The 13422-nt window shown below is 46.5% G+C and overlaps 1 protein-coding gene across 2 annotated transcripts in view; it reads left to right on the top strand.

The window, feature by feature from the left end:
* Positions 1 to 13422, top strand: part of SLIT3 (slit guidance ligand 3) — a 597503-nt gene that overhangs the window by 91941 nt on the left and 492140 nt on the right. For both annotated transcript variants that reach the window (XM_035013944.1, XM_035013938.1), the window contains exon 4: positions 8606 to 8677. In XM_035013944.1, coding sequence (XP_034869835.1) covers positions 8606 to 8677 — 72 coding nt within the window. The remainder of the gene's footprint in view (positions 1 to 8605; positions 8678 to 13422) is intronic.

Raw genomic sequence — 13422 nt, 5'->3', positions numbered from 1 at the left:
AGCTCTGATGGATATACATGACTCTGTTAAGTTGCACACTCAGTATGTCTGCAGTGTATGTTGGGTGCGTGTGTCTGTGTCTGTGCATTCACATGCATGCCTAAATGCGTGTTTTCTCCTACTCTAGATACGTTTTCCTGGAGTCTGAGCCCTCAGTGTGCTAATGTGGTTTCATGTGCAATCCACTAGGAAATTCCCAGAGACCCCTGCTCTTGAATTTAATCCTAGATAAAGCAGTCTATTGGTCATAGCCCCTGGGGTTCCCTGAATTGTTCTAGGCAAAAGTGACTTAGGTCTTACAGGTCACCCACCCTGGAACAAGAGGGTTCTCAGTGCCCTGTGGCTTATTCTTTGCAGAGTCAGTAGTGTTCCGCTGTAGCTGCATATACAGGACCCTTGCCCTTCTTTCTCCCCACCCCTTTTCTCCTCCTGAAATCAAGGTGTTCTGGAGGGAGGGATATTTGGGCTTATGGATCAGAGGCAAAGCAGGCTCAGGCCACTGATGTGCTCTGTTTTCTTTCTAACGACCATGTAATTGGAGGAAAATTGGTCCAATGTGAGGTGCAGGAAAGTTCAAAAGGGGTTGTTTGGGAGTCTTTGTGCTTGTTTTCTTTTCATGCTAGCATCCTGAGTTGAATCCCAGCAAGGTGAGATCCTGGGCAAGCCCCAGAGCTCTCTAAAACTACATAATTCTCAGTACAAAGTCACCTACAAAGGCAGGCAGGGAAGTTCTCAATGGACAGATCCTTTAGGTCTGAAAGGTGAATAGGAATAAATGCTTTGTAGAGATGGCTCTGGGTTTCCCTCCTGCCCTGGGAACAGTGATTCTGGGAACCTCAGAGCCTTCCAGAGGGGCAGGATCGTTAAATAGGCCTTGAAAAGTAAAGCCAAGAGAGCACAGGGTCAGTTTCCTAGTCCACTTTGACTCAGTTTCTCTAGCTATAAAACAGACAGATGCTCTCTCTGACCTCCTTCCCAGGACTGTTATGAGGCCTGCTGGTCAACCAAGCGCCAAAGTGTTAAGGAAGCAGAATGGTGAAGGGATTCAAAGCACAGGCTTTGGTGTCAGAGAGACCTCTTTCCAAACCTTGTTTATCAGCTGGGTGACTTTGGACAAGTTACATAATCTCTCTATGCCTCAGTTTCCTTATGTAAAATAATGACAGTAACCGTGTTTATTTTGAGAGTCACTTTAAGGGTAAAATGAGAGAATGCATATAAAACATCTCACACAGTGCTTAGTACAGCAGAAGTGCCCTATCTTGACAGAACAAAGGAGGAAGGAAGAAACAACAAGAACAAAGAGGTCATGACTGTTGCTCTGATGCTAAAACAAGCTGGCTATTATGATAGTTCTCACCAAATACCCAAGATCCCTGTAGATTTCCCAGCCTCCTTTACAGTGAGGTGTGCTCCTATGCCGGTATTTCCGGCCAACAGACTGAGAGCAGAGGTGTCATGAATCCCTACTTGGTCAAGAAAGCTAAGAGCTGGTATGGCTCCTTGTTTCCTCTCTTTGCCAGCCCAGCGGCCTTGGAGGCCATGCCTTCCCTATGTCATCTTAAAAGATGGAGCAAGTCGTTTATGGGAGTGTAGAATCTGTGTTTACTGTGTTAACCCAGTGAGATCTTGGAACTCATTTGTTATGCTAATAGCCTTGCTGACCAGCACAGTAGTCTATACGGGAGAAGTAACTCTATTTCTGGCCTCATGGGGCATCTAGAGATGATGGTGGTGACAAGAACATTAGCTGCAATAGTCACTGTTTATTGAGCCTTTGAGGAGTCCTATAGAGACCTTTGCAGATGTTAAACCATTCATCCCTCTCAGGGACCTCATGAGGTATATATTTTGCTATTACATAGAATGGTGTTCCTAAAATAAACTTTAAGTTATTTTTAAAATGGGTTCTCTGGGGCACCTGGGTGGCTCAGTCAGTTAAGCATTCGAGTCTTGATTTCAGCTCAGGTTATGATCTAAGGGTTCCTGGGATTGAACCCTGCATTGGGCTCTGTGCTCAGGGGGGAGTCTGCTTGAGAGTCTCTCTCTCTCTCCCCCTGCCCCTTTCCCTGTTCTCTCTCTCTCTCTCAAATAAATAAATCTTTTTAAAACATAAAAATAAAATGGGTTCTTACAAACAACTTTAATAAGGAAAAAACTTCTTAGGGGCAAGAATTTTAGATGATGGAAACAAAGTTATTTCTCTCACAGAAATGTCAAAAATAAAGGTTTTAATTGCTATTAAGGACATTTTGAAGTCGTAAACTAAAAATAACAGATTTTCAAAATTGGCATAAGCCAGCCTAAATGTCAGTGAGCAAATGCTGAATTCTGTGGAAGATAAGACTCAGGTCAACCTGCTCCTGAACCATCAAAATAAATAGTGGTTTGGACCAGAAGTGCTATTAAAAGGAAGCCCCCGCTAGATCTCAAGAAAATTGCTAGCAAAAATAAATAAATAAATAAAAATAAATTTTAAAAATGGAAATCCCAATGGCAAAAAAGAATCAGTCACCCAACGGAAGTGGCCATGGGTGCTGAAGCAAATAAGCTTTCTTTCTACACACATGGGATGCATTTCTGATCATGACAGTGACGTAAACCAACAACATCACAAATCAGTTTTCTTATTGAACTGATCAGGTTACATCCAGTTTGCATTATGAAATTTGCATTGCAGGAACAAAGCCTGAATGTGATTTGACCAGTGAGGAAACCAAGAAAATAAGAGGATATCAGTGTTTACAGGGAGCAACTGTGGAAATAGCCCCACATCAGGGCTGTCTGCTTTTTTCACTTGCCGAAGTTCAAGTTTTTTCCCTTATGCTCACAGAGTTCCCCTGATGTATAGTGACACCTGTATATCCTCATGGATGATGGTGCCACCTCTGAGCTGGGATTTGAGACCTCTGGGGTTTGGGGCTTTCCTCCTTCTGGGCTTACCTGGAGCCTCAGCTCCATGGCCCTCTCCATCTCTCCGCTGGGGGAGGCTTAGAGCTTCTGCTCTAAACGACAGAGACTCTTTGGCCCTTGTTGCTTAGACATGTTGACATTTCTGAAAGTACCAGTTGACCTAGAGAACATCTAGGCTGTCTAGGAAAGTGCCTGGGGCTGGGGAACCAATTAATTTCATTACTAAAATAAACAATCCCAGTGACCTTTGGGAGTTAGCACACTTTGACTTTTCCCCTCCTTCAGGCTGTAGCTGGGCAGCTGGACATGCTACCGCTCCCTGAGGAAAGTAAGGCTTGGCTGTGCTGTGGCCTTGCCCTGGCCTGCTGCTGACAAAAATGCTTCTGGCCCGAGGCCTCTCACTCCGTCCTTCACCCAGCAGGGGAGGTACTGAATGAGCCCCACAGTTCTTGCCTTGCCTGTCAGTGAGGCAGGTGAATCTGCAAGAAGTTTCTGGAGAATGCAGATAGACATGTGGGCCCTCTGGGAGTTGTGTTCGCCTCCAAACAGGATGGCTTCTGTCACCTAGCCCAGGAAGGCTGTTGACTCTTCAGGCTCCCCAAATTTGCCATTCTTCCCTTATGATTTATTCATGAAATTCAACCGGCCCTTTCTGAATCACCACCCACTGCGTGCCCGGGGCTGTGTGGGCTGAGGTTGGACAGCAGGAAGATATTAGACGCGTTTTCTACTCTTGAGGACCTACAGAACTTAATGGGAAGATGAGACTCACACATTAGGTGATAAGTTGAGACAGCGTGTAATGAAGAGCTAATTAAATATTGTCGTTATCCATGGTAGCTAAGAGCACAGATTTAGCATCAAGTGTCTGGGTTCAAATCCCATCACCATCATTTTATCAAGTTTGACTTTGGGCAAGTGCTTTAACCTCTTTAGTCTTCTGTTCCCTTATTACAGCTACTGAGAGTACTAGCCTCAACGTGTTTCTGTGGAAATTAAATGGGACAGTGCAGGTAAAGTGCTTGGTACAGCGCCTGAGTCATGGCCTCACTGTTATTACTAGCTACTGATATTAGTTGTCAGAACATATTTGAGAGACCCCAGTAGTATAGAAATCTGGAATCTAAACATGCCACATTCTGTGTGCTGGTCTCCCTTCTCTATTCCTTTCAGCAGTGATTGGTAATCTCAACTGATCAGTTACTCAGTTAACAGGAGCCCCGGGGGACAGTTTTAACACCCCCACTCCTGTAACTCCCTCTGACTCTGTCGATGATGCCTCCCATGTATCTCCTACACCCCAATACCATTCTCATCCTTAAACCAGGTCCTCACACAGCCAGGTGGATCACATAAGAGCCCTCTTAACTAGTTTCCTTGCTTCCTTTTTCACTCTGCCAAACCAGGTTTATTGCTACTCAAGAGGACTTTCTAAAATCTAAACCAGATGATCATTCCCTTGCTCACACCCCTCCTGTGGCTTCCCATTACTCTCAGGAAACACCCGAGCCCAGATCCTTTATCATGACCCACGAGGGTCCTTGCTATAGGACCCCTGCCTAGTTCTGTTGCTTCATCCCTTTTTTCTCATGTCATCCCCACAATTCAGCAATGCAGCCTGCTCCCCAAGTGCTCCTGGGTCTCATGGCCCTCCATGGCCATGCACAAGTCTAGAGCCCTCTGTTCCTGTCCCCTGAAAAGTTGTTCTCATGCTTCAAAACTAAATTCCAACCACTTCCTTTGGGAAGCCTTCCTTTACCAGGTCTGGGTTCACTGGCCTCACTCTGTTCTCCTATGATACCTTTGTTTTCATGTCTATCTTCTCCACTACCATCTGATATTTGGGAAGGAATATTCTTATTCATTTTTGTATGTTCATATTGAAAAAGGACTAGAGAGGCGGATGGATGGTGGTTGGGTGGAAAGCTGGATGGATGGATGGATGGATGGATGATTGAAAAGATAGATAAATGGACAAATTCAACAAAAAAAAAAGTGGCAAAACCTCTAATCAGATTTTACACACAGCTGCCTCCAGGAGGGTGATCAGCAGTACCGTAAAGCTTCATAGTTCAGGCTGAAAAGCAGTATGACCTTGCAACTCACAGCCAGTGGGTTTTTGACCTTGATGCTGCCCAGTGTTCCAACAGGAAAGCTAAAAAAGAGTACTGATCTCAAAGGGAGGGGGACAGCCAGGTGGACTTTATCTTATCACTGACCTGGCCTATGGCCTGTTTGTCAACCTCCTTGGGTCTGCCCTCATATGGGTCCCATTCAGTCCTTTTTTCCATCCAGGCATCATGGATCTATTTTCAGCCTGAACCACAACAGGAGATTTCCACCGCTGGGCCCAGGGTGACAGAGCAGAGGACGGCATGAGTGATCGAGGGCCTCATGGCCAGTACTCCCGTCTGCAGCCCAGTGCTTCCCTGCCCCTCTACCAGGACAGTGACACATGTCATACTGTTCATTTTCCTGTTCAGGAGCTGCTCTACAGCATCCGCATGGGCAATGCACCTTATGCAGCTTGGAGCCTTCATCAGCTCTTCAAGGAAGACCTTTCAGCCGGCTTGGTTACCTAAGTAAATGTGAATAAATCCTGGGATGAGCTGGGAATGAAACAGAGCATCGAACTCCTTGTGATAGGGAGAACCAGCACGAGGCCCACCCACGCTAAAGCGGAAAAACCCGGAGGCTCTGGGAGAAGAGCCCGGCCCAGCTGCCCTGGAAGGCTCATCAGGCAGGCAGAGCACAATTGGCTCAGTTTGGTTGTGTTTTTATTTTTGTCCAGCCACAAATACTGAAAAATGATTCCTTCCCTTCCTGGAGCCTTGGAGCCAAGCTGGTTTTATTTTTAGCTTCAATTCTGCTTTGGGGCTTTTAGCGCACTGAACACCCTACCCGCTGCAGGCCGCAGCAGGCCAGATTTTCGGATTTTTGCCTAGACTGGAGCATTGGGCATCTGAATGGCACTCTCACTGGGCTTTGCGCAGCTGTGACAATAGAGGGTGGTTCCAGACAGACCCACTGAGAGACCAGTTCTGGCCTTAGGGACCTCCAAGAGAGTCCTGTTCAGGCAGGGAGGCGGATTCAGGGTGGACGGTTGTCTGGGTTAGTGCAGAGGGGGCGGCAACTGTGGAAGAAAGGAAGCAAAGGGGAAAAAAGGAAGAAGAAAGGGAAAGAGGAAGGGAGCCGTCAGTTACTGCAAGGCTTCGAGTGGTTTGTGGTTCAGAACCAGGGCTCTGGAGGCAGACTGCCTGGGTCCAGATGCTGTCCCTGCCCCTTCCTCATGCTGTGGCCTTGTGGAATGTGCCCAACCCCTCCAGACACCAGCGTCCTCGGCTGTGAGATGTGGGTCATAATGGCGCCTGCCTCTGGGCTCTTCTGCCTACAATCCTGCCCGTCCAGCATGCAGCCTGCGTCCGACATGCAGTTAGGACTCGACAAGCATCGTCTGTAGTATTATCACCACGCTCTTACTGCAGTGCTAGACACTTTGGCATATACTGTGTCATTAGGAATTACCATAACCCAACAAGTAGGGTTATTTTCCACATGGAACACTGAGGCTCAGCAGGCTAGGTAATGGCCCTAGGGCCCCACAAAGAGATCAAGATATAGTTAGACCTGAACCCAGCCTTGACCGGCCCCAAAACCATACCACACCTGCCCTGGGATCAGTGCTCCCACATGACATAAAGGGACCTATTGCTGACTGTATGGGAACCGAACTAAACAAGCAACTAGATTACTCTTCACCCTCCCCCTGGCTCCCTCCATCTCTCCATTTTAGTGACAGGAACACAAAGAATAGATACTGGGTGTGATCAAAAGAACACTGGTCAAACTCAGGGAAACAAAGTATGGTGGTGGCTATCAGGGACAGGGCAGGGCAGGTGGGGGGGTGTTGTTTGATGGGGATAGTGTTTCAGTTCTGCAAGATGAAAAAGATCCAGAGATCTGCACAACAATGTGAATATACTTAACACTACTGAACTGTACACATGAAAATGGTTAAGGTGGAAAAAAAAAACTTTTTTTACCACAATAAACAAAAAATTTCAAAAAGAGCACTGGTGTGGGAGTCAGGCTGCCGTTGGGGTGAGGCAGGGAATTTGAGCTTATCCCGTCCAACTTCCCAACCTCTCGTCTGGCCTCCTTGAGTCAGGGGGCTCCTGAACAGCATCACTGGTCCATACCTGCCCACACACACCGTGAGCCCCTCAGAGCTGAGCAGCGCACTGTGACAGGAGGCTTATTCTGTGGTCTTAAAAGCTCTTCTCTTACATGCTTTGCCCTTTTTAACCTCCTTCTAGATCCCTGTCCCTCTCAAGTGTTTGGCCATCAACCTGGGATGAAAGGGGGAAAATACCAAAATCCCACCCAGGGAACCATGTCTGCTTGATGTGATGGGGAAAGCGTGGGCTTTGGGAGGAGATGCAAAGAAGAAGCTCACCTTTTTTCTTCAGTTTGCTTAACTCTCAGATAAGATAATAATGGTTGTCCCAGGTAACCAAACAGGCAGTTCACTCTAAGGAAGAAGTTCAGCCAGGCTATAAACTGTTCTTTGGCTCCAAGACATTCTGGGGACAGATTTGGAGACACTGGCTTGGACACTCACCGATGAGGCTACATGAAAATACTAGGAGAGGGAGACATGCAGGCAGGGAACAGGGTCTCCCTCTTGGGCTCCCACTCCCAGGAGAGCAGCCTTCTTGGAAGCCACAACAAGGGTCCTGTGTCCTTTGGAAACACACATGGCCTTCTTTACTATTGGCATTAGTGTTCACCGTTCTCAGAAGACTGTCTAACTGGCTCTATTGCTGCCATCCAACATGGGGCCTCCCTCCTGGCCGAGTTTACCTCCAGCCACACGGCATGGCCAGACTGTGATCTTTGACCCAGAGCCGACTGCTCCATTAGGCACGGTGGGGACAGTGTCCAAGACCAACAATACTTTTAGAGTCCCATGAAAATGCTTTCATTTCTTTTAAAATTATAAGGAAAAAAAAAACCCTTTCAGGTCAAAGTAAATGTTATTATATATAATATTAATATATTTTATACCAACATAGTTATAAAATATGATATTAATTTTTTATAGAGATAGGGACACGCAAAGGCAGAAGTGCCACGGGCCCATGAAAATTATAATGCAGCCCTGCTCTGGGCCAAAGAGCCAGGCTGGTAGGGATTCCATTTGGCCCCTCAACCTGTGGCCTCTTCTACTTCCATAGTAACTGCTATTTCCCCACCACACCACCACCATTATCTAGGATAGAATATTCTCTCTGGTATTTTGTTTCTTTTTAGGGACCCATTTTGCTTATCAGTTTCATCACTTGGCAATAGCTACCTGGAGCACTTGGCCAGAAAGTTTTGAAAGCCTTGTGTGGGATCTGTGGGAAAGAACGTGTGATCTATGAGTGATGTCTGTCCTAGGCTCATGATGGGGGAATGGCAGCACGCATGCTATGTTCTTGCCTGTGACTGACCTTTGCCTTTTATCATCAACTTGACTGCAAGCTTTTCAAGACAGAATATGCCTTAACATGATGTGCATCCCACGTTGAAAGATCTAGAAGTTCTCTTTATACCTCTTGATTGATTGATTAATTGATTGGTGTCTGTGAATACACTTGATCCAATTTAATGTCCCTTGACATCCTTTCATTCTTCTCTTCATCTGTAGGCGCCTGAACAAGAATAAGCTCCAGGTCCTCCCAGAACTGCTTTTCCAGAGTACACCGAAGCTCACCAGACTGTGAGTAGAATTGAATTGTGTTTTCTACCGGGCGTCCTGCCTGGCTTTGGTGATATGGATATTGTGATTGCCTTCGTGAGTGGAGCCTGGTGCCATGCAGAGCTTGGCAGTTAGCCCATATGCGCGGGGCCTTGGAGTTGGTCTTCAACATGGCGTGCCCTTACACGCCCCTCCACACCCAACTTTTTGCTCCCTTTCTTCAGAGATCAGTGACTTAAGTGGCCACTGAGAGCTAGTGACTTGTGGTAGTAGATCTTTTCTTTGCAAGGAAGGACATGCTGCCATTTAACATGGGTCTGACCTTACCTCAGGGAAATGCCCTGAGGATGGGATTTGAGATGCATTTATTTACAGGAGACATCAGTGGTGTCAGAAGGCACTGGGTTGGACTGATCATTTCAACCTCACCACCCTGCAGACTAGTACACGTCCTGCCCTTCGCCTGCTTCCTACCGCTGCCAGTCTTGGAATCCTGGGTCTGGAGAGCTATGGTTTTGTGGGAAAAGGAAGAAACACCTTGAATTTATTTAATGGTCCAGGTTATAATGCAGGGGGAAGCTTGGAGATGCTTCTGTGCATTTATTCAGTGGGAGAGTGTGGAGGTTTAGGAGCTAGAGATGCATGTCAGAATGGAGATTGTGGTTTGCATATTGTGGGTGTTAGCCAAGTGCTAATTAACTGGTGGTGAGTGGCTCCATGATTCTGAACCTACAAGTCATACTGGCAATGACTCTTGTAGTTCATGGGGTGAACTGGGTTGGCCCGAGCCTTGGTTTTCTGAATGGAGTGACAGTGTCTGGCTGCTTATTAGTCAAGCGGTGAGATTTACAGCCTGGCTGGGAAGACTCTAACATTACTGGGGAGGTTCCAAACTTGTGGCCACTATTCGCATTCTCGGTGGCTGTGTTTAATACCTATGTATGCACTTGAACAATGCGTGTAGGCTCCAAGAAACACTGGGAAATACGAAACACATGTCAGTGAGTGCACGTAAGAACGAGTTCTGAATTGGAAATCTGTATCTATATCTATATGTGTGGGTACACACAAAGAGACCATATACATAAGTGTATTTTAAGGGGTACTTTATTGGAACAAGAACAGCAAGGGTTGGCTGCTGTTTAAGTGGTACAGTGGCGTGGCTCGCCTTCTCTAGGACACACCCGTACCTTGTCAAGGTCTGCTCGTGCTGTGTACTGCATTTCTCTGGCTCAGTCCACCTGGCTGACTTTGTTAAACGTGGACAAGAATATGCCCCCCTTTCCACCCTTCCTCTCTGAATCCACTTTGATGAGCGTGAGGGTGGATAAAGTGACATTCGGCAGCCTGGGTGTCTAGCTGAGCTGGATAAGCAAGACGAAATGGGCATGAGGGGAAACAACCTGGTTTTTAATTTCCTCTTCCTGTATAATTCTTTCCCTCTGTGTTTACTTACTAGCTGTCTCTCCACCCAGCACTACATTGTGCCTTTTCAAGCTGCTCCTAAATAATGCTGGCTATCTGCTCTTCATTGGGAATCTCAGCATCACTTTCTAGGCACACAGAAGGTATCTGTGGGGCTGGGGCTGCTGGAAGGCTTCGAGCAGGTGGGGTCTGACTGTTCTACTTGTTGCAGAACATCGGGCGGGCCGGTTCTTGCTCACGGAACGTGGCCTCCCAGCCATTCCCCACAGCCGTCAGAGTGATGCCCATTTTGTTCAAGGCTGCTCTTAACCCAAGCAGAGGAGGAATTTCAGGCAGCGAGATGCTGGGGGCCAGGCCCGGGCAAACAGCCCGGGACATGGGAAACCTCAGGGTGCTATCCTGTCACTTTGTAACTGAGAGAGGTTGGGGGACTCACTTTCCCTTCTGTGCCTGAATATCCTCATCAGTAAAAGGCAGACACCCCTCCTCCCTTTCATCTTCCTCACTGAGGAGTTGTGAGTATCGGACGAGATCACAGTGTGCGTGTGTTTTCTAGGGTTTACAGTGTGGTGTGAGCGTCCTCACCAAGGTAACTATGACTACTCCTACACTTCCCATCCGCTCAGCCTCACTCTCTGATCTCTTCCTCCGGGATGCATGAAGGCACTGGGAGTTGCTGTGAGCACTGAGGTGGACGACCCTGAGCTTTTACTTCAAGCCAGAAGAGCTGCAGCTGGGAAGGCAGGGAAGACATTCGACTCCCTTTGGTGGCCGTCCCCTTCCAGGCCCTAGCCAGGCACAGAGGCCGGCACCACATCAGCTCTCAGTGAACGGGCCGATGAAGAAGTGAAGGATATAGGCCTAGGTATATCAACAGTACCCTTAGGCTCTGGTTCTTTTACCCCCATTCATTCATTCATTCATTCACTCATTCATTCATTCAGTAAGCTCTTCCACTGTGCCTGGCTTCTGCTGGGTTTTCAGCTGCAGACATGAAGGATGCCCACTTCTCTGTGTGCCTTATCATGACACATTCTGAATGGCTGCCAAAAATGCTGAGAGCTAAATATAATTTTTTTTTTTTATTGAAGCAACTATATTAACCCAGGTTTCAGCTATAATCAGCAATCCCTTTTTTCTCTCTGGGCTTGATCTTTGATTTTTCTTAATGGCCCTATTGCGTCTTTGTCTTATTTTGTTGGCCACTCCAGGGCCTTTTTGGAAGTAAGCAGGGTACAAATTAGAAATCAATAAATGTGCAATCATGAGTGTGTATACATATGCCACTAGCTCTGTTTTAAAAGAGCATTGCATCTCAATAGACACAGTGAGCTATTTTCCAGGGAATGCTAAATGTGGGTACTCTGTGGCTGTCTACTCCGTAGTATGCCATGTGGGATAAGTAGCAATTCTGGACACGCCTTTTCCTTTCTTACTAGATCTGTAGACAAAAACTGCCTAATACTCAGTGTTTATCCAAAGAATACCTTTTGGAAAGGCTATGGACATGTAATAAGATGTTTTCAGGAGTGATGGGAAAGGGAAATAATATTTATTGAAAACCTGCTATTATAATAACATTACTAACCAGTGAGTGACAGAAATGTGACTAACGTTAGTTTAATCCAAAGAGGAAATATATTAGTTTATATGCCTGGGAAGACTAGAAATAGTTATGGATGGCTTTAGGAACAACTGGATCCAGGGGCTTGGTGATGTCATTGGGACTTCATCTCCCTCCCTCCATTGTGTGTAACAGTGCCCATGATGGTGGGCAAAAGCAGAAGACTCGGGGGCACTAAACTGGCACTCCGGATAGAGTCAACAGTCCTGCAAGAAAGAACCAATGGTAGATTGCTTAGCTTGGTCACACGTCAATGTCGGAGCACATCGCTGTTGCCAATGAGGTGGTGTCCTCTGACTGATCAAGTTTGGGTCGTGGGTTCATCCCACTTGTTTGGGGATGAGAGTATGGATTTTCCCAAAGAAAGAATAACTCTGTTATTGGAAGATGGGGGAAGTGATGCCAAACTTGAAAACAACAGATGTCTGCAAGTTTATTGAGCATCTACTTTGTGCAGACTGCTGCACTTTAATTGAGTGCTTTGGATCCTCAATAACACTTCAAGGTAATAACAGTAGCAAACCCATTGACTGGCAGATGCTGTTCTGAGCGCTTTATGTAGAACTCATTTGATACTCCTACCAGCCCTGTGGGATAGGTGCTATGACTATTACTGTTTGATCAATGTGAAACTTCATCTCAGAGGTTAAGAACTCGCCCAACATCATACAACTACTTTGTGACAGAACCAGAATTCAAATTTGAGTAATCTGACTCTGGAGTCTGTGCTTTTCTCTACTACAGTCAGCTCCCTGCCTCAATACTCCCATTTTATAGTAGAGGAAACTACAACTCAAGAGTTTGAATTACTTGCCCATATGGCCCACATTTCTAAGAAGTAGCACTACCCTGGGACTTTGCCTCAATGTTCAGATTTAACCTTTACACCAATCTTGCAGAGAGAATCATTCTCAAATCTACTTCTGAAGCTTAGAAGGGTTAGCGTCCTTCAGTTTTCTACCATGCCAAGCTAGCTATTGTGGAGACCTGAAGTGTTGATAAAAAAGATTGTTAATGGACCTGTCATATATCCAAGTGTTTCTGTCAGGCCTCTGCTGGTCACTCCATCCCCATCCACCCTCAGATCCAGCACCATCGATTGATTGATCCATATCTATATTAGTGGTGTATCTGTCCTCTTGCCCTGTTTTCAAGCACATAGAGTACAAGCCAGAGCATCCTAGAGCTTGGAAGTGCCCTGAGGTTTAGGTAATACTGCTGCGGTTGATAAAGGGCCAGTAAGGTCTATGTCATGCCCTGGGCACTCAGTAAGTATTAGCTTGCCCCCGACCCCCATCTTGACATAGATCATAAGGTTCTCAAGTGTCGGGACCATGTTTCTGGTCTTAAGTTCCCTACCACTCCTGACCCAGAGCTGAGCATAGGAGGTGGCAGTTGAGTGAAGGGGTTAAGGGGCTGTGAGACTGTGGATGAGTCACTTAACCTCCCTGGGTCTCAGGTTCTTCACCAATAAAATAAACAAGAGAACCTACTTCTCTACATTGTTGTGAGGATAAATGAAAGTAACCCATGCACAGCCTTCAGCTTTGACTCTAGCACATAGCAAGTGCTCAGGGAAAGATGGCTCCGGTTGACTTTGCTAGCTGACTGATGCGAGCAGTGCTTATGCCAGGGCTTTGGCATCTGTGGCTAACACTTCAGCACCTGGCATAGAGTTCGGGCTCCAAAGGAGATGAGAGTGAGGGAACACTGCACT

The sequence above is a fragment of the Mirounga leonina genome, unplaced genomic scaffold (assembly GCF_011800145.1).
Source record: "Mirounga leonina isolate KUSES-001 unplaced genomic scaffold, KU_Mleo_1.0 Mir_104, whole genome shotgun sequence".
In the NCBI taxonomy this organism is placed as follows: domain Eukaryota; kingdom Metazoa; phylum Chordata; class Mammalia; order Carnivora; family Phocidae; genus Mirounga; species Mirounga leonina.
The sequence above is the reverse complement of the archived record's forward strand: the minus strand, read 5'-3'. Positions and strand labels throughout refer to the sequence as shown.